Source organism: Lupinus angustifolius, chromosome LG02 (genome assembly GCF_001865875.1).
Source record: "Lupinus angustifolius cultivar Tanjil chromosome LG02, LupAngTanjil_v1.0, whole genome shotgun sequence".
In the NCBI taxonomy this organism is placed as follows: Eukaryota; Viridiplantae; Streptophyta; class Magnoliopsida; order Fabales; family Fabaceae; genus Lupinus; species Lupinus angustifolius.
Window position 1 is genome coordinate 11,460,214 of NC_032010.1, and position 24,846 is coordinate 11,485,059.

At 35.4% G+C, this 24,846-nt stretch overlaps 1 protein-coding gene across 5 annotated transcripts in view; it reads right to left on the reverse strand.

The window, feature by feature from the left end:
- The window catches only part of LOC109335773 (structural maintenance of chromosomes protein 5), a 31,992-nt gene that overhangs the window by 1,331 nt on the left and 5,815 nt on the right, over nt 1–24,846 (reverse strand). The window contains exons 5-27 of one of the 5 annotated variants that reach the window (XM_019571968.1): nt 22,914–23,063; nt 22,775–22,823; nt 22,719–22,735; nt 22,338–22,483; nt 12,695–12,806; nt 12,347–12,502; nt 10,173–10,294; nt 9,930–10,074; nt 9,785–9,850; nt 6,477–6,605; nt 6,260–6,358; nt 5,950–6,115; nt 5,687–5,832; nt 5,434–5,497; nt 5,212–5,336; nt 4,864–4,941; nt 4,610–4,682; nt 4,420–4,523; nt 3,276–3,392; nt 3,025–3,102; nt 723–822; nt 587–641; nt 44–92 (exon numbers count right to left, since the gene is read on the reverse strand). In XM_019571968.1, coding sequence (XP_019427513.1) covers nt 44–92; nt 587–641; nt 723–822; nt 3,025–3,102; nt 3,276–3,392; nt 4,420–4,523; nt 4,610–4,682; nt 4,864–4,941; nt 5,212–5,336; nt 5,434–5,497; nt 5,687–5,832; nt 5,950–6,115; nt 6,260–6,358; nt 6,477–6,605; nt 9,785–9,850; nt 9,930–10,074; nt 10,173–10,294; nt 12,347–12,502; nt 12,695–12,806; nt 22,338–22,483; nt 22,719–22,735; nt 22,775–22,823; nt 22,914–23,063 — 2,346 coding nt within the window. Of the gene's footprint in view, nt 1–43; nt 93–586; nt 642–722; nt 823–3,024; nt 3,103–3,275; nt 3,393–4,419; nt 4,524–4,609; nt 4,683–4,863; nt 4,942–5,211; nt 5,337–5,433; nt 5,498–5,686; nt 5,833–5,949; nt 6,116–6,259; nt 6,359–6,476; nt 6,606–9,784; nt 9,851–9,929; nt 10,075–10,172; nt 10,295–12,346; nt 12,503–12,694; nt 12,807–22,337; nt 22,484–22,718; nt 22,824–22,913; nt 23,064–24,846 lie in introns of all 5 variants that reach the window. The other 4 variants (XM_019571959.1, XM_019571950.1, XM_019571973.1 and 1 more) reach the window with 4 other exon arrangements.

Below are 24,846 nucleotides of genomic sequence, written 5' to 3' on the forward strand. Positions count from 1 at the left end.
ACTAATAGCATCAATGTAATAAGAAAGAAATTGTTTGTAATACCCCTCCAGATTGATGATGGGCACTCAGATTTTGAAGCTGTCCGGTTTCTCTGATAAAAATATATAAAAAAAATATCTACTGTCATATAATGTGATTGCAAAAACAAATTTTACAATACTTAGTGCACATGTATGGAAGGATATATTATTTATGCAGATCCATTACTTTATTTTTAATAGGGTGTTAGTACCCTTTGCAATTATTGACCAATCGAAGCCATGTGCCCCATTAAATATAAATATAATAAAATATGAGATTCTCTTTATCTAAAACAGAGCAAGTATGAAGCACAATTAGTGAACCAACAATGGAAATGGTGACCTCATTCAGCAAATTTAAAATGAATAGCAAGGAAGATAAAATGTTAGTGCCGGGATAAAACCCTGGAAATATTAGACTCAATGGGGACAAGGAGTAGTACAAACTTTGGGACAGAGGATGTAGCTCCAACTTGAAGTTACATCAATGAATGGCCAGTGGACTAATAAAAGCACATTATTGAGAAAGAAATACACAAAATAACCAGTCTATAACTGTAGTCACCTGAATTTGACTTTTATAAGTATTCCAAATTGATCAAAGTCCATATCATGTTCATCTGAGAAGAGAATAAACATTACACGTGAATGAAAAGATAACAAACCCCAATAAGATTAATTTTAATCACCATATGACATACCTAGTGAAACCTCTCCAGCAACAGCCATTTCCTGAAAATTATGGCTAAAAGTTTCATTTATCTGAGCCACGAGGTTTCTCAGTTTTGGCAGCCATTTTCCCTACAAAAAACAACTTTTCTCAAGACAATATTCTCAAGGCAACCAAAAAAATAAAAAAGGTTCCCAGAAGGCAAAAGATAAAAACTTGAAGAATAAGAATCAAATGACCACCTCACTGTAGTTCATATTAACTATGCATAGAAGAAATTCGGACATGTAATATTTTAGATGTCAAATTCAGTCATTCGCTTCAATATTAAATTACAATCTCTAATCCTCACCCAAAAGTTTAATTCTTTTTTCCAGGTCAACTGGTTCTTTGAAGTTTGAAATAGTATCAAAACCACTTTAACTACATGCTAACAATTCCAGACTACAATTTTGGCTCCACTCGTCCCATCAGTTCTAATGATATTATCCCAAAATTATCATTCATGGGTAGAGCACTACAAAAAGGCTAGGAGAAACATTCTGTCTCAAATGAATTGAAGAGACACCAATGCCCTGAAAAAGATCTATCAATCCTTTCCAACCAAATGGTCCACAGAACTGCAAAGCAAGCACGTCGCCAAAGCTTTTTGTAGTGGGTGGGACTCGAACCCTCAAACTTCTTATCACACCATTCCTTAAACTCTCCACCTTAGTATATTAGCTTCCTTGCTAGAGGCAAGCCACCTAAAATAATGTAAATCCTAGGGGCAAAGCCAATGTTCACCAAAGACACCAAAAAAAGTTATTCTACAGATGGATAGACTCTGAACAATTAATACAAATGAGAACCAGATTCAGAACAAGATTTTCACAATAAACAATAGCTAGGAGACAAAGCAGTCAAAGATTTTCAAATTTGAAGCAAATCAGTAGTGCTAATCGTGTTAAGCACTGCTGTCCAAACAAACGATTTGATCCAGATAGAGCAATCGAATTCCAGACAGGCTTATCCAAAGGAAAGACAGGTTGTTAGAAGAAGTAATAAACTGGAAATAAGATGACATGAATTCCTGACTGGAAGCAAGATGAAAACAGACTGTGTAACTCTGATATATCAAGGATGAAGAGTAGATGAAAATGAAATGTTAAAGATGAAGAGTAGATGAAAAGAAGTGAACGATGGAGGCATTGTGCAAAGAATAAACATGATAAAGCCTAGGAAAAGCAAGAGATAGAAGGGCATTACCCCCACCCAAGTATTCTCCCAAAAGTTAAACCATTAGCCGAGAACCATTACCCACACTCATGGATACATGAAATCTAAAGGAAGCATATCCTTGGGAGATGAAACTCCTTCACTCTCAGATTCACACCTCCCTTTCATAATTGCTGCCCTTTCCTCTATCAAGGTGATGCATAACTATGGAGGCAGTGCAATCTACAGTAGCTTTTGCACTTTGTTCAATCAAATAATTAATTTGGGGATTAAATTTACATTTATTAAGCTGCCATCTGAATTAGTTTTAAAATAATCCATCTGATGGTTAATGACTTATACAAGCCTAAAAGTCCTCCATCCTCTGCTCCAACATTTTCATTCTTTTCCAATATAGTACTATCAAGAGGCACAATAGCATCAGAAGCTCCGATTCCAAATTATAGGAACCAATATCAATGGCAGAAAACAACAAGAACACTAAGGAGTCTAGCTCCAATTACAATCATAGAAAAACAGAGATGGAGAAAGAAAGAAAATAAGAGCTGCAAGTGCTTTACCCATTGGCCTTGTTGTATCTTATATTATCTCTTGGAGAATAAATAGGGGACATTTGAATATTGAGAGAATATCTCGTATTATCATGATTATATCTTAGATTAGTTTAGGATATCTTAGATGATCTCTTAGGATTGATTACCTTATCTTCTTATCTTTTATGATTTGTTTCCTTATTTAATTAGGAGTCTATGCTAGTATAAAACTATAAATAGGGGTTAGTGTTATGTCTTTTGCATCATATCATTCACATTAAATATCACTACAATTTTTATTATTTTGAATATTCCTTTTCCACCCTTTACCTAAAATCCAATAATTTCAACTGGCCTAAACACCCAAAAGGTAGTAGTAATACATAGCTAGTTATGGCAAAATGTGCAGGCTATTTTTATTTTTCAGGTGCCACATGCTCAACTTCACACAATAGCCTCAATATCAGATTATATTTTCGCGAAGATCAATTCAAATGTTGCATTTATATATGGATTCTAGATTCCTTAGTCATTTACTACATAACAATCTAGCTACATGAAGTAAGCCAACACTTAACTGACCTTGATGTCATTTAGTTCAGCTAAACACTTCATAGATTCCTTCTTGTTGGCTTCAAGTTTTGCTGCAAGATCTCCAATCTGTGAAGTAACTGTAAATACAAATAACATGGAAATACAACAACCAACAACAACAAAGCCATAGTCCCACAGGTGGGGTCTACTACATGGATCAAACATTGTCATGATGATCTATCATAAATCATGTCCATTGTTTTATTATGAAAAGAAAATTATGAGAATGGAAAGTGTACCTGCCGTTGACGATGCTCATATTGTTCTAATATGTTGGGATTGACAAAAAGGATTGAATTGGCTTGAGAAATGGTATCTTGGATAGCTGCTTCCAATTCCTCAATTGTAGTAGGCATCTACATGAGAACAACCAAATCTTGTTAGTGTGTACTTACATTTATATAGAAGCTATTGAGAAGCAAAGCATTCCAGATATGTGTATTTCAATGATAATGAAATGATGAAACACTAAGTAAATGCTCCGTTGTATTATATGTTAACTTAAACACAAGTGTAGTACAAGTTTTACAACTACAACTAGTGTGTATTTTCTTGTTAGACATGTGTTGGGATTGAAAAGTTGTACTGTATTAATATGTACTCAACATCCCTTTGCTTTTGGATTGTTCAACCTGAAGAAATTTACCTCCATGGCATTTCCTCTAATAATACTCCTCTTCTATAAATTAAAAAAAAATATCGAAATATTTTTTCCAAACTCTAAATCTCTAATAATAGGAGATCTGCATATATAGAATAAGTAGTATAAGTCTTGAAGCAAATAACATAATAAAATTGAATCAAACAGCATTGTTATTGTGGCATCCGTGTTCAGTCAGTTATTTTAGGGAATATTCTGTAATAGATTGGATCCCTAGTGTTAGGCTCATTTAATTGTATTTTCTATTCTGATAGGAAATCCTACAAAACATGGGGTTTTATTCTAGTTTTTTTCTTTTCTGTTTTGGTCATAGGTGAATATATCTAGCTCATGGTGTATCATTTGATTTATGAATACTTGATACTCTTCAATCTCTGAGATCGTATTAGAGCAGTTCCAATCCAGGACTGCCTCTATTTCCACTGAAGCCATATTAGATATTCAATATTTAGATAAGATATGATATTGCCTATTTTTGTTATACAAAAAAAAAGTATATTAGATGAGAAGAGAATTGTACAAAGAAGAGGATAAGATATCATCACAGAACGAAACAGGTAAAGTAGGATGTAGAGCTAAGCAACAAAGCATGCCAAACATATCTACCATAGGGATCCCAAAAAAACCATGTCTAGGAAGCATCATCTACGGGATGAAGGTGGTGATGGCAACTTAGATAATAAAAACAAGAACAAATGCACCGTGCAATTTCTAACACAAACCTCAAGAAATTCCTTCTCCAACTCAGGTGTGAGCCTAGCAATTGATTTCGCATGCTTCAAGTAATCTGTAAGCTGCTGTTGAAAATTCTCAGCCTCTTTCTTACCTTAACAAAATACACAATGATAAATTTAAAATTAACAACAAATTTACAACTTGCAGAAAGAGATTTAAAACTAAATAGCTTCTCACAGTTATTAAAGTGAGTTGAAGTTTGCACAGCAACATTCTCATACTGCTTCAAATTGGCCTCCAGTTCTCCAATCTTCGAACATTCAGAATGTAAGCATGAGAGGGAGAGAGACAGAGAATACATTTCAAAAATGAAGCACAAACACAAAGTGTTATACTCAATAAAACCAGCTAAAATAAATTTAGACTGTCACTATAAAAACAACATTCACTGCTGTTTCTGCTTTGACATAAGCAGCATAAATTAAGATCACCTTAGCATCCAGCTCAAAGAAAGTCATACGTTGTTCAAGAAGACACTTTTTGTAACCCACAGCTTCAACAAGAAGATCCTGACAAAAATTAAATGAAGATCAACATCAAGCAAACAATATTTTAAACAATAAACAAGACAAAAAACATCGGAAAAAAATTTATAACACTCAGACTTTTCCAATCATGTAGGGTCGGCAACATAAACGAAATTAAGCCACTGTGTTTGAACAAAAATAAAATTTAAAAAAAGTTCAATATAACAGTATGTGAAAATGATCATATCAACCTAATCACAATAACTTAGCATGCACACAATATATGAAGAAGCAGCAAAAGAACATAGATACCTTAATTTTCATTGCATTATGGAATCGTTCAATTTTATAGTTTGAAGCTTGATCAAAAAGCTTAGCCATCAGAGTATCAATATTATCCTCCTTCTCCTTCGATTCCAATAACAATCTCTTCTGTGCTAAAGATTAAAAAACAAGATATTCAGTGAAGAGCAAAGTAAACAGTTGATCCACAGTTTTCATTATCTTCCAATATTGTTTAACAGTTTTACTTACCAATACGTTCAGTGATCGCTTTACGTTTGCTTTTCTCATTCTTTGCTGTAATGCTTATATCCTCCTAAGAAGTTTATGATATGATGAATAAGAATATTTTAAACTGTAGGAACACAAGTTTCTTCAACAAACTCAGCTTAGGTTAAATTCAAAACTCTAATCAAAGCACATTGAGCCATTAGGATAAACAGTTACACTGAGACGGAGAAACTGGAATTTGGTGATTAAAGGAAGCGAATTTTATGCAGCTTACCCACTGTTTACGACGACTAGCTGCTTGATTCAGTAAGCTTCTTTCCTTTTCTTGAAACCTTTTAACATTTTCCTCCAAAGTTGCTATAGATTCTTCAAGCTCTCTTTCTTGGGAACTCAGCTTCTCAATTTCTCCCACATCCAAATCTAAATAGCATAATAGAAGTAAGAGAGAAAGCAATAAGTCATCAGCAGTTAACACTTAGAACTAAAACAGCAACATTCCCATGTTGTTTGATTTGACAAGGTTTCAGAATGGCATACTGGTCAATAAAAGTTGTGGGCGTCCAACTTGATCAACGACTGCTGAGATATGATTACCATATCTAGACTTAGACCAATGGTAGTGATTTTCTGGTGTCCATAAATTAGAAATTCCCAATTTTGGGACCTCGGCAGCCTTCTGATCAGTTTCTTTTGATCCAATATACTACAGTGCAAACAAATAGAAGAAAATATTAAAATTATAGACCTGGATTATACAGACCCACATCCATAATCACATTAGCTTGAAGTATGATTGAAACGTAAACATTTAAATTACAGATCTGTATAAGAAACAAAGGAGGCATACTGAATGATCTAGAATAAACTGCTCAATCATAACTTCCTTGACAGCACCAGGAGCATCAAATATTTGGTCCAATCGGGAGTAGATGCCCAGCGCATGCATCTGGGTAAAATAATTAAGTAACAATAATAAAACAGTTGGGCTGGTTCGATGGAAATCTAAATTAAAATAATAATAATAATAATAATAATAATAACAACAACTGCCACACCATACTTACATCTTCAGAAATTTCAAAAGGCTCTCTTTGCTGGCCATCAACACCAGTATAATTTAAAACTGGGACACCAAACGGCTTCAGATGTTTCACCAGAAGGTCCCGGTCACTAGAATCTTGGGTTATGAAAGACTGGATTTGAATACACAATATAACCAACAACAGATATTATTGTCAAGAACCAACTTTCCCAAAAGCTTAAGCTGTTGGGCAAAGGCACGTGAATAGTTTTATGTATCTAGCATGCCCCTTCACACAATATCCCTTTGGGTTTGAAGTGGGACTGCACAGGCCCATCATACCTTGTGCTGAAACTTAACTACATTTTATTTATTTAGAAGAATTGGGACGAATTGGATTGAACTCATGACCATCTGGTCATAGATGCTTTGGTACCATGCAAGAACCAACTCTCCCAAAAACTTAAGTAGTTGGGTAAAGGCACATAAAGGGTTTTTTGTATAACAATTAATAAGACCTTTATGATTCTTTTACACTTATACCAGAAGATTTCACTCATGGAGGTATAGATTTTTTTCTAGAGGAAAATAAAAAAGATCAAATAACAAAAGAAAGAAAACAATAAAGATGTCAAGACAAATGACAATGGAGACGTCAGTAGCTAGTGCAGAAGGGGCTCTCACCTAGTTAGGTCTAGACACAGTAGATGTATGAAGCTTTACCCTCACAAGCAAAGAGATTGTTTTCATTATTTGTACCCATGACCTCTAGGTCACAGGGCAAACAATCATACTATTGCACCAAGGCTCACCCTCAGCTACAGAACAGAATAGAGAAAAATTACACACTGGAATAAAAAACTTCAGCAAAGAAAACCCAAAAAATGGAGCCAAAATAAATGTTCACTACACTTGAGATGAACATAATACAGCTGAAGTTGCTTTAGCACTCAACTAAGCCAAATAAATCATAAGCTGGCATAGTGAAACTAAATTCAAACTGCACATAATTGCAACAACAACAGAACACATTAATTTGGAGTAATGAGCAACCATGCTACCACTCATGACAGTAATGTGAACATGTTGATGATGGTAGGTGGTTTTTGATGTAAAGATAACTACCTCTTGAAGAGAGAGAACCTAAACTGGATATTTTCTATATTGAGAAAGCTAACGATTACAATGATAGGCTACTCTATTAACAGTGTATGTGAGACAAAGACTATTGAGCTAACTGAATTTGCTAGCTTACAGCGAAACACAGCTGACCAGCAGCTTACAATCATAAAAGATTTCTAGCGAACTCTTATTCTCGAATAATCCACCTTGAAACCCAGGGTAGGATTTTACAGTATGAAAATCAAGAACTTTTAGTTTATTTTTAAGGAAACAAAACCCAGGTGATAAAGGCTTTGTATGTATATCCGCAGTTTGAAACTCAGCAGGAATGTGCTTGACAAGGGGTTCCTTTTACAGAACTTTGTCTCAGACAAAGAACATATATAAGTCAAACTGATTTATTCGTTTATGAAGCACAGGGTTATGAGCCAAGGACACAGTCCTTCAATTATCACACTAAACAAGTGGAGCATGAAAACAGAACTTTAGTTCATTCAATAGAGATTTAATCCACTGGAATTACTGAGACAGTAGAGCAAGAAATCTGTACTCAGCCTCTGTGCTGGATCTGGAGATAGTAGACTGCTTCTTGGACCACAGTTACTAAGAATAGGACCTAGAAATAAGCAAGCACAAGTAGACTTCCTTTCATCGCAGTCACATGCCCAATCTGCACCACAGAAACCTCTTAAGGGCAAAGGAGAAGCTGGAGACTGGTTGGAGAGAGAGACCATAGGATTGAGTACTTTGCAAGTATCAGAGGATCCTTTAGACTGTTGTTGAACTAACTGAAATTGTAAGCTTACAACTGAAACACAGCTAACGATTAGCTCACAATGACACAGCTGACCAGCACCTCACAATCATAAAAGATTCCTAGCTAACTCTTATTCCCTAATATTTGGCAAGTTTAAGAACTTAGTTTCATCCATGTGGATGTCATTTAGGATTGTTAAGTTCAGAGATGCAGAGAATCAGCTAGAAAACAAAAGAAAATGAAGGAAAACTCAGAAAGAGATAGGATAGAGACTCTGTTCTGGGAGTCTAACAGTTATAAACTGATCTGGAACCTTGAGTAGGTTCTACTACATATACAAGTTTCCCTCATGTGGACTTGACCACCGTGGCTAACCATTGCAGTGTAATCAGTAGTGGAGGGACGGAATGACCTACATATGCCATGGTTACCACCAAATCGTTTATTTTGATTAATGGTTTACACTTTAGCCCATCATTCTTTAACCTTTTATATTAATCAATAATGAATTTTTGAAAGATATAAGGCGTTTTGGTGTATATACTTCTGTTGGGTAGAGGTGAGCCTCGGCACAATAGTAATGTTATTTGTCTTGTAACCTGAAGGTGATGTGTTCAAGAAATGGGCCTGACCTGGTCCGTTCTTTTAAACAACTTGATCAAAACCTAATAGCAGTTGTGAGCTGTCTCCTTCATTTTGCCCAATTTGCAGCGAGACAAATACATAGAAAATAAACAAAGCTAAAGGAGATATATTTAAACTCAGGCCGTGAAATGGAAAGTGGAGAAAGAGATAGAACAAAGAAAGGAGAGTTGGATCGATAGAGGAGAAATGAGAAAACAAAGGAGTGATACATGTATTTAGGGTTTTAATCAACCTAGGTCGCAGACCAAAACATGCTGATGATGGAACCGGCAGACTCATCGATTCCATCACTCTACGCTCCAACACGACAATTTCACCCGATTCCATGTAGGTCAAACACTGGTTGAGATCGAGCATGGACTAGCTCTTGAAGATCGTAAGGTCGTGCAATCCTACGAATGGGATCGCCATCTTAACTACCATGCATACAACTACCATCCCCAAACCCACTAGGTGGGGCCTCCTGCACTGGGTCACCCTTATACTTCTCTTATTTCTATTTGCATTTCAACATCTATAATTTACATATAGGACATTTAATTTTTTCTTTATTTAGAAGCCATCTACTCTTTCATATTGGCCATGTTGCTTAAGTTTTGGCTCCGCCACTAGTGTAATTAACCATGATTCTTATCAATGTCATAACTTCAATATGTCAAATAGTTGAGTAAATAAAAGTCCAACAAGTCACTGAAAAATATCGAGAACAGTGTCATTAAACAAAGCATAAAGCATCAACATGAAGAAAAAAATTCAAAAAAAAAAGGTCCCATTTTCTTTTTAACAGAATAAAATGCAACATAATTCAATAAGACATCATTGATTACCTTCCAAATGTAATTAGCAACTTGACCCTCTAGAAATGCAGCATGAAGCTGACTTGAGACATTCACCTAAGTTTAATTCAACAATCCAAAAGAAATTAAGTAAGCAGTTAAAAGGCTACAAAAGCTTGAATATAAGCATGCTTACCTCAACAAGGACCGGGCCATAAACCTCCTTATTGAAATCACTGCGATGTTCTTGGACCCATTTATAAGCTTCGAAAATATTTTCAGCCCCAGATTTTTGCAGTAAATGCAAACACTTCGTATTTTTATTATTCATATCTCTCAACCTGCCAATATTGCATTAAAAGAGACATGAAAAACATGAATGTGTACTGGCAAATGGCAACCAATGCCAATAGAACTTCATCTTTAATCTTGCTCCTACCTCTCTTTACACTGCATCAAGGATGACCTCTTATGCCTCATTTCGTTTTCCACTTGGGACTTACTCTGCCTCACTTGTCTTGCAGAAGAATCCAACTCCAAATATTCATCTTTTAGTCTTTTCTGGTGGAAAAGAAATACACTTTAATATAAGGTATGCTCCAAATAAATGCATAATAGGCCAAAAAGCCCATAGTGTATGCTAAAATTTAATTTATTTAGGGAATAGGGATAGCCAGACACTCAAACGACATTTCAGGTACCAATTCAGAAAACATGTATGTCAGTATGCAAGACATTTGAAAATAGAGCTGGCCTGAGATGTGTACCAATGCACAAAACCATATATGAATGTGTATTAGAATATCTTAAATTATCTTATACAGAATATCTAGAGGATACTAAGACATTGTTGAGACTAGTGGAATAAATAGAAGATTGTTGAGATAATCAGAAGATTCTATATTTGACTAGGATTATATATATGATTATCAAATCATAACATGTATTTATCTTTCGGATTTTATTTTCCTAAAATTAAAGGAATGGTGTATGGACTCTTCTAATACAAATGGAAAAGAATGGATGTATACAAATCACTCAAGCAATTAAGATACACAATTAGTCCCTTTCAAGTTGGAATCAGAGCTCTCATCCTATGGACCTGACAAAAAAATGAGGAAGTCATAATCGTTCTACTATCCTAGCCACTAACAAGGTTGCATCGTCATCTCTGACCAAATTCTCCCCTTCTTCTCTTCTGTTCAATAACTCTTTGAGTAGTCCTGTTGTTCAGCAATTCTGTCACGGCTGTCCATCAGCACTCAATTCCAAATGTTCTGGTGACCGAGTGAAGCGACAAATACTCCATAAAAATACGAAAAAACACAAAGCAATTTCACAAGTTGCTTTTGCAAGGAGCACTCGTCAAATTCTTTTGTCGAACAATAAATATAAGGAATAGTTGCAGTTCAAGACGACACAACAAAACTCATCATTCATAGTCACTATGACCTATACTTGTACTTTTACGGTTTGTCTCTCTCAATCAGCTCCTATTGGATCCAGGATTTTGGATTAAGGTGCTTCAAATCATATAGTCGGTAACATCTCTCTTTTCTTAAAATTATCACATCCCAAAATACTACAATGTACCACTCATGCTAATGACTCTAGTGTCAAAGCTACTAGCATTGGTCAAGTCACACATTTTCCCTACTTCAATTTAAATTTTGTTTTACTCATACCTAGTTATCCCTACAATTTGGTCTCGGTTCATTATCTTATCTCACTCGTACTTTTAAGAGGACAATCAGGTCTGAATAAAACTGAATTTAAATTTTAGAAAAAAGGTGGGGCTTAATCAATACTAGTAGCTTTGACTATAGAACCATTAGCAAAAATGGTTTATCATGGTATTTTAGGTTGTGATAATTTTGAGAAAAGAAAAAAGTTACCAACTATATGATCTGAAGCACTAGAATCCAATATCCAGGATACGACTAGAAATGATTGAGAGACAAACACATGAATTATCGGTGTAAGTCATAGTGGTTACGAATGATGAGGTTTGTTGTGTCACCTTAAACTGTAAATACGCCTTGTATTAATTTTTAGACAAAACAATCTGATGAGTACTCCTTGAAAAAGCGAATTGTAGCATTGCTTCATTTTTTGGAATAGTTGTTACATCCTTAAATCACCGTAAGAATTGGGGTTGAGTATCGGTAGACATCCATGACAGAGTCGCTGAACAACTCAACTACTCAAAGGGTTACTGGATAAAGAATAAGGGAAGTGTTTAGCCAAGGCCGACAAACCAGCCTTGATAGTGGCTAGTTGATGGGACGTCTAGGGTAGCGAAACAATTAGGATTTTTTTTGTCAGACCCACAAGATGTCAGTTGCAATACTAACTTGAAAGGGACATGAATAGATAACACAATCCCTTAATTTTAGGGAATAAAAGCATAAAGATAAATATATGCCATCATTTGATAATCATATATTTAATCCTAATCAGATATAAAATCATCTAATTATCTAAACAATCTTCTAATTCTCTCTCTGTTTACATATTTTATATAATAATGCTTACAATCTTAGAACTTTTCAAGCTAAAACATGTAAATTATTAAGGACATACCATATAACTAGTAACTAAAAGATCACTTACAAGTTCATCCTGAAAAGCTTCATAAGGTCGCACATTCTCAAGTTCAAGTTCAGCAGCAGCAAGTTCCTCCCTAGCTTTATGAAGTCTTTCTTGTCGACTTTCTACCCCTCTCCTTAATTCTTCCATGTTTTTGTACTTTCCTTGTAATTCAACCTCCTATAAATTGATAATTAGATATCACAATCACAGAAGACTCCAAGTTCTTGTCATAATGTACAACATAAAATCACAAAGCACAGTAGCCTTTTTGCCAAATGATAATTTTGAGACAAACAAGTGAATTTGGAAAAGGTACCGATACAGATTAAAAACTTTAAATTCTAATTACCAAATCAAAGAGCAAATTACCAAAAGATTCTCTTTTTCCACGTGTTCTGTTCGCTTCCTGGCATTCTCAGCTATGCAGCTCATAACTTTTCGACATTTTGCATCTAATGCATCCCTCTCTTTTTTCTGTTTCCTACAACAAAGAGATGGATTGTAATCTATTAATGAGATCTTAACAATAAACAAGGTCATCGCCACACAATGACATGTTCACGATTTAGCAATAATAATACAGTTGGGGGATAAGGAGTATGATCCCACCTAGTGTGTTGTTAGGGGTTAAGTTTTTGCTGTTATTAAAATACAGTTGTGGGGTCTCTTAAGATAACAAGACCCCGGATAAATATTACAATATTACTACCATAATATTAAAGAAAATAATTCAAATCACTCAATAAGCAACTTCAAATATTTCAATTAAGAGTAAACCGAGAGAAGATCGACATGAAAAAAATGTGTTTCAACTACACGATGGAGGTCAGTTTATATAGGGTTACAAATAGATGCAAAGGATTACCTAACCTACAAAATTTGATTTGCCATACAAAAATTCCATAAATCAATTACATAGATTCCAACACTCCCCGTTAGTAGTCTATCTGAATATAATCCTTATAACTCAGTTCGTTTTTAAAAAATGAGTTTGCAAGCGGCGAAGGCCATGGCCAAATATTCTGGTTTAGCACTTAATGTAGCAATCACATTGTTTCTTACTTTTCCTCTCCCACAATATTCAATTATCCCAAATGAATACACAGCCAAAAGTGGATCTTCTATCATGGGAAAACTTGTCCAATCAGCATCTGAGCATCCAAGAATACAAGTGTAACCTTTGCCTTCACAGACAAGAACTTTACTAGAATCCTTTAATTTACTGAATCTCATTGTTCTTCACATGGTGTAGACTAGCTACTATGGTGTAGCTCAGTTTCCTAACCAATCTTCAATATATTCCATGATTTGAATGTGACTCCATGGTTAGGAAAAGCGCGCTCCAAAGCGTTGAATTGCACAATTCAACGCATTTCGCGGTGAAAATCGTGTTGAAACGAGCAGAAAAGCGAACCAATGGCGGAACGACGTGTTGGAGCGTCGAATCGCAAAATCGCTGCGCATTTTCGAGTTGGAAGAAGACAATCGTTTCAAATGTCTTCTGCAGTTTCAGGTTTGTTGACCCGGGTTCTAGTCCAACCCATTTTTAACCTAATTTTGACCTAATTTTAAGCCCAACCCTTTCTTCTTCAGCCATCCAAATCAGAAACTTCTCATCACTTTCTACACAGTTGCTGCCACATGGTGAAAACTTTGCATTTTATCAAAAATTCATTCACTCATTTCTATAAAAAAATCATGTTGCACTATTCTTCATTCCTCTCTTCTTCTCAAATCGCACAACAACAACAAGGCTATGCTCTTTCACCCAAAACCTTTTCGTTTCTTCCCAAAAACATTACTGTTTTTCCAACCCCCTCTTTTCTATCTTTTCCCTCTGTTTTTTAACAAGTCATGCCAACTGTCACTATTGTTCCAGGAAATGGGAAGGGGCTAAATAATACTAAAGGAATTAGGAATGATGTGGGGCGGAAACATGGTATTTCTATTGATGGGAGTATAAGAAAAATTCAATGCAAATATTGTACAAAGATATTTAATGGTGGTATTTACAGATTGAAACATCATTTGGTTGGAACCCAGAAGGATGTTGAACCTTGCAAAAATGTCAATAATGAAGTTAGGAGAGAGATGTTTGCAATTGTGTCCTCATTGCAGAAAAATCATTATCAAGGAGGAGATGATGTTGAAGAGGGGGCTGAAAAAAGAAAAAGAGAAGAAACAATTGAGACTCCTATTGAGCTTTTCAAGAGAAGGGGAGTGAGCAGTCAACCCACCATTAACTCCATATTCAAGAAGAATTTGAGGGAAGAAGCATGCCAAGAAATTGTTAAAGAATGCTATAGCCTTCAATGTGGCAAACAGTGATGAGTTTAAGAAAATGTTTGAAGTAGTTGTTAAGGATGGTATAGGATTCAAGACATGTCCTATCATGATATTAGATTCAAGTATTTGAAGCAACAAGTTAATTCTACCAAGCTTGCTATGGAGGAACATAAAAGCCTTTTGGAAGAAAGTGGAATGCACCATAATGACGGATGGTTGGACTAATAATAGGAGGAAGACTATACTGAATTTTTTGGTAAACAGTCCTAAGGAAACAGTTGGAGAGTTATTGATGAGGAAGAGGATGAAGTTATATTGGACACTTGTGTTGTTCACTGCATTGACTTAATGTTGGAGGATTTTGAGAAGAAGATACCTATCCATAAGGAGACAAATGAACATGGTAAAAAGTTTACTACCTACATCTATTCAAGGACTTCTCTTATATCTTTATTGCATTATCATACTAAGAGGACAAATTTGATTAGATCTGCAGCCACACGTTTTGTCACTTCTTATTTGACTTTGGGTTGCTTGGTTGATAACAAGCAAGCATTAATAAGGATGTTCACATCCAATGAATGGACATCAAGTCAATGTGCAAAGACCAAAGATGGGAGATTCGTTGAGAATGTGGTCATAGATAAAGAGTTTTGGAACAACATTGTAGTTTGCTTGAAGGGTGCTTATCCACTTATCAAAGTGCTTCGATTAGTGGATTCAAATGAGAAGCTTGCTATGGGCTTCATTTATGAAGCAATGGTCAAGCTAAAGAGAATATAGAAATTGCCTTCAATGATGTTAAAAAGTGGTAAATTTTGCCAATTTATACCATTTTATTTACTGTAAGTTGCTTTTTCTTGTAAAATGCCCATAATGCTGAAATGTAATTCATGTTTTTCATTACTTAGTTATTTGCCAATATGGGAAATCATTAATCAAATATGGGACAACCAACTACATAGGCCTCTACATGCTGCAGGCTACTACCTTAACCCAAAATTAAATTATGATCCTAATTTTAAAGTTGATGTTGAAGTTAAAAGGGGGTTGTATGATTGTCTTACAAGGATGGTAGGAAATATGGAAGAAATAGGCAACATTGATGATCCACTTCAGGATTTTAAAAACAAGGCAAAGTTCTTTGGAAGTCCAATAGCCATGGCTGGAGTTAAAACCAAAACTCCAGCTCAATGGTGGGAATCTTATGGTGATGAACATCCTGAATTGCAAAATTTTACCATCCGTGTGTTAAGCTTAACATTTAATTCCTCCAGCTGTGAGAGGAATTGGAATGCCTTTGAGACGGTAAAATTTCACCCTTGTATTTTGTATTCTATTCTTAAAATTATTTAGTACTATGTTTTAATTAAAGTTGGAATTATTGAGGTCCACACTAAGAGAAGAAATCGTTTGATGCAAATGACCCTAAATGATGTTGTTTATATGATGGCTAATTCAAAATTGGCAAAGAAGTTCAGGAAAGCAAATGAGTATAGCATGGATGATGTTGATTTTGATGATGATTGGATTGTGGAAAATAAAGAAAATTCAAATTTTATGGATGCTTCAAATGATGAAGAATTTTTTCAAATTAGACAAGATGCATATGTTAATGATGTTGTTGGTACATCTCTAGAAGATATTGAGAATCCTAATTTAGATCATTTGGATATTCCTAACTTCGACAATGATGGTGATGAAGATGAGATGACTATTATGATTATGGCTTGAACAATTTGCTTGATTAGATGTCTAGAGTATAGAGTTAGGAGTTATGGCTTATGAGTCTTATTACTATTTTGGTGTGCTTTTGATTTGTCAGTATAATATTATTCGACTTATTATTTATGATTTTCTAAGTTCTTATCTATGTTATTGTTTTAGGTATATACATATATATGTGTGTCTTTTTTTAATGTAACTTTGTATTTTAAGTGGAGCTACCCTTCGTGTTATGCTTCATCGCTTCTACAATCCTACCCTACCTTTCTGAAGGTTGACTCTACGCTTTAACATCCTTGTGTGGCTCCCCCTAATTTAGATGCAGGTCTAGGTAACAATAAATGATCCTGTGTTCCTTTTAGATAGCTAAGAATCCACTTGAGTTCTTTCCAGTGCTCTTCTTGAGGCTAGGATAAGAATTGACAGATTTTACTCACTATAATGCTTTATTTGGTTTACAAGAGAAAATAAGAAGAGAGAAAGAGGTAAGAAAGAAAAAGAGGTAGCAAAAAATAACTGAATATGTTTTCTGTTGATTGTTACCATGATTACAGAAGGGTACATCTCTTTATATAGAGATAGCTTAATGAGATGACATCTGGCATATAAGCTGAGCCTCAATAAGGACTAGAGTTATCACCACTTAACTAACACACAATATAACTACACTGTAATATTCCCCCTTGAAACTGAGGGGTGGATCTCAAGTTGAGGGTTACTGAATGGATGAGCTTGATTTTGATCTGTGACATTTGGTTTAGTATAGTGAATCTTGTGTTTGAAAATGCCTTATTTAGTATATCTGCTACTTGCTGCTCACTTGGTACATGCTTCTCTTGCTTATGACTTTCTCCCTAACCCAAAACAAGCCTGTGTTTTGTTTTTTAATGTAGAACAGGATTTCTAGATAGCATCACTGTACTTAGGTTATAATAGTAGATAATAGGAGTTGTAGCCTTTAACTCAAGTTCTTGTAGCAAACTTTGTATCCACATCATTTCAACAGCAGTTTTGCAACTTATGTACTCTACTTCTGCAGACCTAACAACTCATTCTTGCTTCTTTGACCACCAGAAACCAGGTTAGGGCCAAGGTAGATGCTAGAGCCAGATGTGGACTTACTGCCATCAGGATCAGAAGCCTAGTCAGCATCACATCAGAGTAGGCATACAGACCAAGAGGAAGTTGATTAGATGCAGGTCTGGGTAACAATAAATGATCATGTGTTCCTTTTAGACAGCTAAGAATCCACTTGAGTTCTTTCCAGTGCTCTTCTTGAGGCTGGGATAAGAATTGACAGATTTTACTCACTATAATGTTTTATTTGGTTTACAAGAGAAAATAAGAAGAGAGAAAGAGGTAAGAAAGAAAAAGGTGAGAAAGAGAAAGAGGAGAAATAGAGTAAATTTTTGTGATGTTTTGTATAAGATAAGAATGAGAGAAAATGAATAGAAAGAAGTATTTTCTTCTCTTTCTCTTTTGTTTGGTTGGATAGAAAATGAAAAGAGAGTGATGATGTTGTGGTTCAAATTATAAAAATGTCCCTAAACTAAAGAAAAGAGACAGAAAAATGTTGTTTTATTATTAATTAAAAATAAATGTTATAATTTTAATTAACATTTTCAATTGGTATGGTTTGGGACACCATTTGGGACAAGATATCCTTGTCCGGGTAAAGTTCTCTTTCTCTTCTCACTTTCTCCTCATAATTGGAAAGAATGAAATTTTGTGGCCACACACTTTTTTCCTCTCTCCCTTCTTTCTCTCTTCTCAACCAAATTTAATAAATTTCTCATTTCTGTTCAACTTCTCTCTCTTTTCTCTCTTCTCTAACTCTACCCTTCCAAACAAAGGCTAAGAGAGCTCAGGTCTAGTAGTGGTTAAATATTGCAAAGCTCCAGTTAATGATCTATAGAGAGAGGTGAGAGACTATCTATGTAGTTACTGCCATGTCTAGTGAGCTTGCATTCACACACCATAGATGCTGGTAAACTCTTGATGTCTTCCATGTGAGCCTTTTCAAGTAGGTCCATGATGTGCTTAGATGAGTAAGAAGTAAGGAGCCATGAGAAAGTTTCTTAATCTCAACACCAAGAAAATAATCCAGGGATCCCAGATCCTTTAGAGCAAAGGCAATATTCAATTTGGAAATTAGTTGTTTGATGACCAATAGCAGATGACTTAGACCTAGTGAGCAAAGGGTGAATATTAACTAGAGAAGGTGGCAAGGGAGTGGCCTCAAAAGAATCAGAAACAGAGGTATAAGGAGACACAGGATTTTCAGAAGCATGAGAAGTGGAAGGAGACAAATTATGAGAAGTGGAATTGGGATGAGGAGAGGGGGACTCAACAGAAGCAGAAGTAGAATTGAGTGGTTGAGTATGAGAAGTAGCATGTGAAGGTAAAGAAACAGGAGTAGGTGACAATATAGTGAGTGATGAAGTAGAGAAAGAGGATGATGAATGTAACGAAGGAGTGAGAGGAGATTTCTTCAAGGGAAAAGAGATAAGAGCAAATTAAAAAGCATTTACCACTTGATCTTGTACAGTTCGCTATAGGCTATATCAACCAATTTACTAAGTGTGTGATCAAAAGTCAAGACCCCAACATCCACTCATGCTAAAATATGCAAACTTCTCATCTAGCAATTCACATTCTAGGGATAAGAAACTTAAACAGTTGAGCATAAGTATAAATATAGGAAACATTATCATACTTAATAGGTTCTTGAAGATCACTTAATATCTTTGCAGCCTCCTTCAATGCATTTTCTGCATCTTTCTGGCGCTCCTTGGCTTCCAGATACTCAGATTGCTTCATATCGTACTTAAGCCATGGCAATTTCTTCTTCATGGTTTCAGCCTGTAAAAACAAAATAACCATGATTTTTCTTTTTTATTTTAAAAAAATAACACTTCTTGGAGAGAAAAGTTACTAGGCAGAAAGATCAGAAAACAAGCTAAATGAGAAGAGAAAATGATGAGAATAGCATATCACCAAAAAAATTTACACAACAGCACAAATGGCTCTATAATCCCTTACCATACCATACCAGACATTCAGACAAAGAATGTAATCAACAAAATCCCATATATACCTTGGCAAGAAGTTCATCTCTTTGACGAACTCGCTCAACGTCCTTCTCTAGTTCACCATTGAGCTCCTTCATCTGCTTTAAACGTTCTTCATTTTTCTCCAAAGACTGAAACAGAACTAGTGAAGTGACCTTTATGTTTACAAATAGCTAACATTGAGATCATTGCTACCATTTCTTAGCAAAGGGTGAACTTACCAGCTCAATCTGCTTCAATGCACAACTTTTCTCAACTAGTGCATGATGTTGCTCTGGAAGCTGTGCATCACCAACAGCCTTTTCGGTTTCTTTCAAAAGTTGCACGGGAGTTAACTTTGCAAACTCACAGACCCTGTCTTGTGGTAAAAACTACAAAAGCCAAGGATCCCAAACAACTAGTCAGGTAAGAGAAAGAGAAAAGCATATATAATTTGGGGGGGGGGATGACATCATGGCAAGGATCCCAAAGGAGCGTGCACTACTAAGACAAGATGACATCATGGCAAGAAAAATCAGATATAATTAAACAAATAAATTGGGGGGGTAACAATAAATGATCCTGTGTTCCTTTTAGATAGCTAAGAATCCACTTGAGTTCTTTCCAGTGCTCTTCTTGAGGCTAGGATAAGAATTGACAGATTTTACTCACTATAATGCTTTATTTGGTTTACAAGAGAAAATAAGAAGAGAGAAAGAGGTAAGAAAGAAAAAGAGGTAGCAAAAAATAACTGAATATGTTTTCTGTTGATTGTTACCATGATTACAGAAGGGTACATCTCTTTATATAGAGATAGCTTAATGAGATGACATCTGGCATATAAGCTGAGCCTCAATAAGGACTAGAGTTATCACCACTTAACTAACACACAATATAACTACACTGTAATATTCCCCCTTGAAACTGAGGGGTGGATCTCAAGTTGAGGGTTACTGAATGGATGAGCTTGATTTTGATCTGTGACATTTGGTTTAGTATAGTGAATCTTGTGTTTGAAAATGCCTTATTTAGTATATCTGCTACTTGCTGCTCACTTGGTACATGCTTCTCTTGCTTATGACTTTCTCCCTAACCCAAAACAAGCCTGTGTTTTGTTTTTTAATGTAGAACAGGATTTCTAGATAGCATCACTGTACTTAGGTTATAATAGTAGATAATAGGAGTTGTAGCCTTTAACTCAAGTTCTTGTAGCAAACTTTGTATCCACATCATTTCAACAGCAGTTTTGCAACTTATGTACTCTACTTCTGCAGACCTAACAACTCATTCTTGCTTCTTTGACCACCAGAAACCAGGTTAGGGCCAAGGTAGATGCTAGAGCCAGATGTGGACTTACTGCCATCAGGATCAGAAGCCTAGTCAGCATCACATCAGAGTAGGCATACAGACCAAGAGGAAGTTGATTAGATGCAGGTCTGGGTAACAATAAATGATCATGTGTTCCTTTTAGACAGCTAAGAATCCACTTGAGTTCTTTCCAGTGCTCTTCTTGAGGCTGGGATAAGAATTGACAGATTTTACTCACTATAATGTTTTATTTGGTTTACAAGAGAAAATAAGAAGAGAGAAAGAGGTAAGAAAGAAAAAGGTGAGAAAGAGAAAGAGGAGAAATAGAGTAAATTTTTGTGATGTTTTGTATAAGATAAGAATGAGAGAAAATGAATAGAAAGAAGTATTTTCTTCTCTTTCTCTTTTGTTTGGTTGGATAGAAAATGAAAAGAGAGTGATGATGTTGTGGTTCAAATTATAAAAATGTCCCTAAACTAAAGAAAAGAGACAGAAAAATGTTGTTTTATTATTAATTAAAAATAAATGTTATAATTTTAATTAACATTTTCAATTGGTATGGTTTGGGACACCATTTGGGACAAGATATCCTTGTCCGGGTAAAGTTCTCTTTCTCTTCTCACTTTCTCCTCATAATTGGAAAGAATGAAATTTTGTGGCCACACACTTTTTTCCTCTCTCCCTTCTTTCTCTCTTCTCAACCAAATTTAATAAATTTCTCATTTCTGTTCAACTTCTCTCTCTTTTCTCTCTTCTCTAACTCTACCCTTCCAAACAAAGGCTAAGAGAGCTCAGGTCTAGTAGTGGTTAAATATTGCAAAGCTCCAGTTAATGATCTATAGAGAGAGGTGAGAGACTATCTATGTAGTTACTGCCATGTCTAGTGAGCTTGCATTCACACACCATAGATGCTGGTAAACTCTTGATGTCTTCCATGTGAGCCTTTTCAAGTAGGTCCATGATGTGCTTAGATGAGTAAGAAGTAAGGAGCCATGAGAAAGTTTCTTAATCTCAACACCAAGAAAATAATCCAGGGATCCCAGATCCTTTAGAGCAAAGGCAATATTCAATTTGGAAATTAGTTGTTTGATGACCAATAGCAGATGACTTAGACCTAGTGAGCAAAGGGTGAATATTAACTAGAGAAGGTGGCAAGGGAGTGGCCTCAAAAGAATCAGAAACAGAGGTATAAGGAGACACAGGATTTTCAGAAGCATGAGAAGTGGAAGGAGACAAATTATGAGAAGTGGAATTGGGATGAGGAGAGGGGGACTCAACAGAAGCAGAAGTAGAATTGAGTGGTTGAGTATGAGAAGTAGCATGTGAAGGTAAAGAAACAGGAGTAGGTGACAATATAGTGAGTGATGAAGTAGAGAAAGAGGATGATGAATGTAACGAAGGAGTGAGAGGAGATTTCTTCAAGGGAAAAGAGATAAGAGCAAATTAAAAAGCATTTACCACTTGATCTTGTACAGTTCGCTATAGGCTATATCAACCAATTTACTAAGTGTGTGATCAAAAGTCAAGACCCCAACATCCACTCATGCTAAAATATGCAAACTTCTCATCTAGCAATTCACATTCTAGGGATAAGAAACTTAAACAGTTGAGCATAAGTATAAATATAGGAAACATTATCATACTTAATAGGTTCTTGAAGATCACTTAATATCTTTGCAGCCTCCTTCAATGCATTTTCTGCATCTTTCTGGCGCTCCTTGGCTTCCAGATACTCAGATTGCTTCATATCGTACTTAAGCCATGGCAATTTCTTCTTCATGGTTTCAGCCTGTAAAAACAAAATAACCATGATTTTTCTTTTTTATTTTAAAAAAATAACACTTCTTGGAGAGAAAAGTTACTAGGCAGAAAGATCAGAAAACAAGCTAAATGAGAAGAGAAAATGATGAGAATAGCATATCACCAAAAAAATTTACACAACAGCACAAATGGCTCTATAATCCCTTACCATACCATACCAGACATTCAGACAAAGAATGTAATCAACAAAATCCCATATATACCTTGGCAAGAAGTTCATCTCTTTGACGAACTCGCTCAACGTCCTTCTCTAGTTCACCATTGAGCTCCTTCATCTGCTTTAAACGTTCTTCATTTTTCTCCAAAGACTGAAACAGAACTAGTGAAGTGACCTTTATGTTTACAAATAGCTAACATTGAGATCATTGCTACCATTTCTTAGCAAAGGGTGAACTTACCAGCTCAATCTGCTTCAATGCACAACTTTTCTCAACTAGTGCATGATGTTGCTCTGGAAGCTGTGCATCACCAACAGCCTTTTCGGTTTCTTTCAAAAGTTGCACGGGAGTTAACTTTGCAAACTCACAGACCCTGTCTTGTGGTAAAAACTACAAAAGCCAAGGATCCCAAACAACTAGTCAGGTAAGAGAAAGAGAAAAGCATATATAATTTGGGGGGGGGGATGACATCATGGCAAGGATCCCAAAGGAGCGTGCACTACTAAGACAAGATGACATCATGGCAAGAAAAATCAGATATAATTAAACAAATAAATTGGGGGGGGGAATTTCCTTTAAAATATAATTAAAAAGCACAAATTATAAATTATCCTCCTAAGAAAAACAAAACACACATTAAAAATAGCACATCAGCTCCAAATAGCCTTCCAATCCCTCCATATGTCAAACAACTAAATCTCACCAAAACTAACCAAATGACGTTCAAGGTTTTAGTACCTTTGTAGTAGCCTTATTTACAACATAAAAGGAAAATAAAAGGCAACCTCAATAATAGGAAAGATATTAGTGGTTGGTTTGTAGATAATATCTAGAAGGAAATTGGTGCTAGCCTTCAAACTTTTTTTTGGCAAGACGTTTGGGTGGGTCATCAGAGCCTTAAGGAGGTCTTCCCTAGGTTATTTAACCTAGCTAGGAACCAGCATGCTCGGGTGGGAGATAGTGGCTCCTAAATTGACAATGTTTGGTCTTGGGAAATTACTTGGAGAATGAATTTGTTTGGTAGAGAGGAATCATTGGTTAGGAATTTGTATGATTAGATTCAACATCATTCCTGCAAGAGGGAGACAATGGATACATGGCTCAATTGAACCATCAACAATCACCTATAGGTAAAGTTTTAAAGAATTGTTGGATTAATTGTGTACCTTCAAATATTTATTGTTTTGTCTGGAAACTCCTTAGGCAAAGGCTACCAACGAAGGATGAATTGTTCAAAAAGAATATTGTAGTAAGGGTAGATGATATGATTTGCACTCTTTGTAACAACCATGTCGAATATATTGATCATTTATTCATAAAAAAATCTTGTGAGTTTGTCTCAAGCGTGTGGAAAGGTTTCTACTCTTGGTTACAAATCCCCATCGACATTCCTTCTACAATTATAGAGTTTTTTAATCTTCATGACTCCTTTGGAAGTGCTAAGGGCGCTAAACTTGGAGACTGTTGTGGTTTGTTATTGTATGATCAATCTGGATTATGAGGAATGGGGCTATCTTTTTTGGTAAAGAAGTGAGCTATGTGCACTTATTCGATTTAATCTAGACTAGATCTTAGATTTGGTTCTCCTCATTTGTAACTCAAACTTCTTTATCTTTTACAAATTAGTATATAGATCCAAAACTTTGTATTACTTTAGTCTCTAAATAGATTACTAGTTGATCGTTTCTTTTCTATTGGGAAGGTACCCCTTATGCTCAGTTTAATACAATTTTTCTTTACCGAAAAAAAAATAATAGGAAAGATATACGTATACTTTCAGACATCCACTTATTTTATGTAACCCCTTTGTTTCTTTCAAAAAAACTATAGGAAATTCCCATCTTCAACATAGAAGTTGAACACAATACCATAAAGCAATAAAAAATTCATGAAAGTTCTCTAAACCCTTAACTCTTAAAGATTGACAATTGACCTAGTCAATTGTAGATATCGGAGCAAGTAGCCGACCCAAAAAACACTATGGCAGGATGGCCGCTACAGCTAAGGGAAAAAATACAATAAAATACTACAAATTTAAGTAATTTATACTATTTCTTTAAGTTTTGAAAAACTTGTGTTTGGCACTAATGGGAGTGGGTGTGACAGTGGGAGGTTGTGATGAGGACATGTTGTGCAATAAGTGGGTATGTGAGAAGGGAAGTGAGAGGGAGAT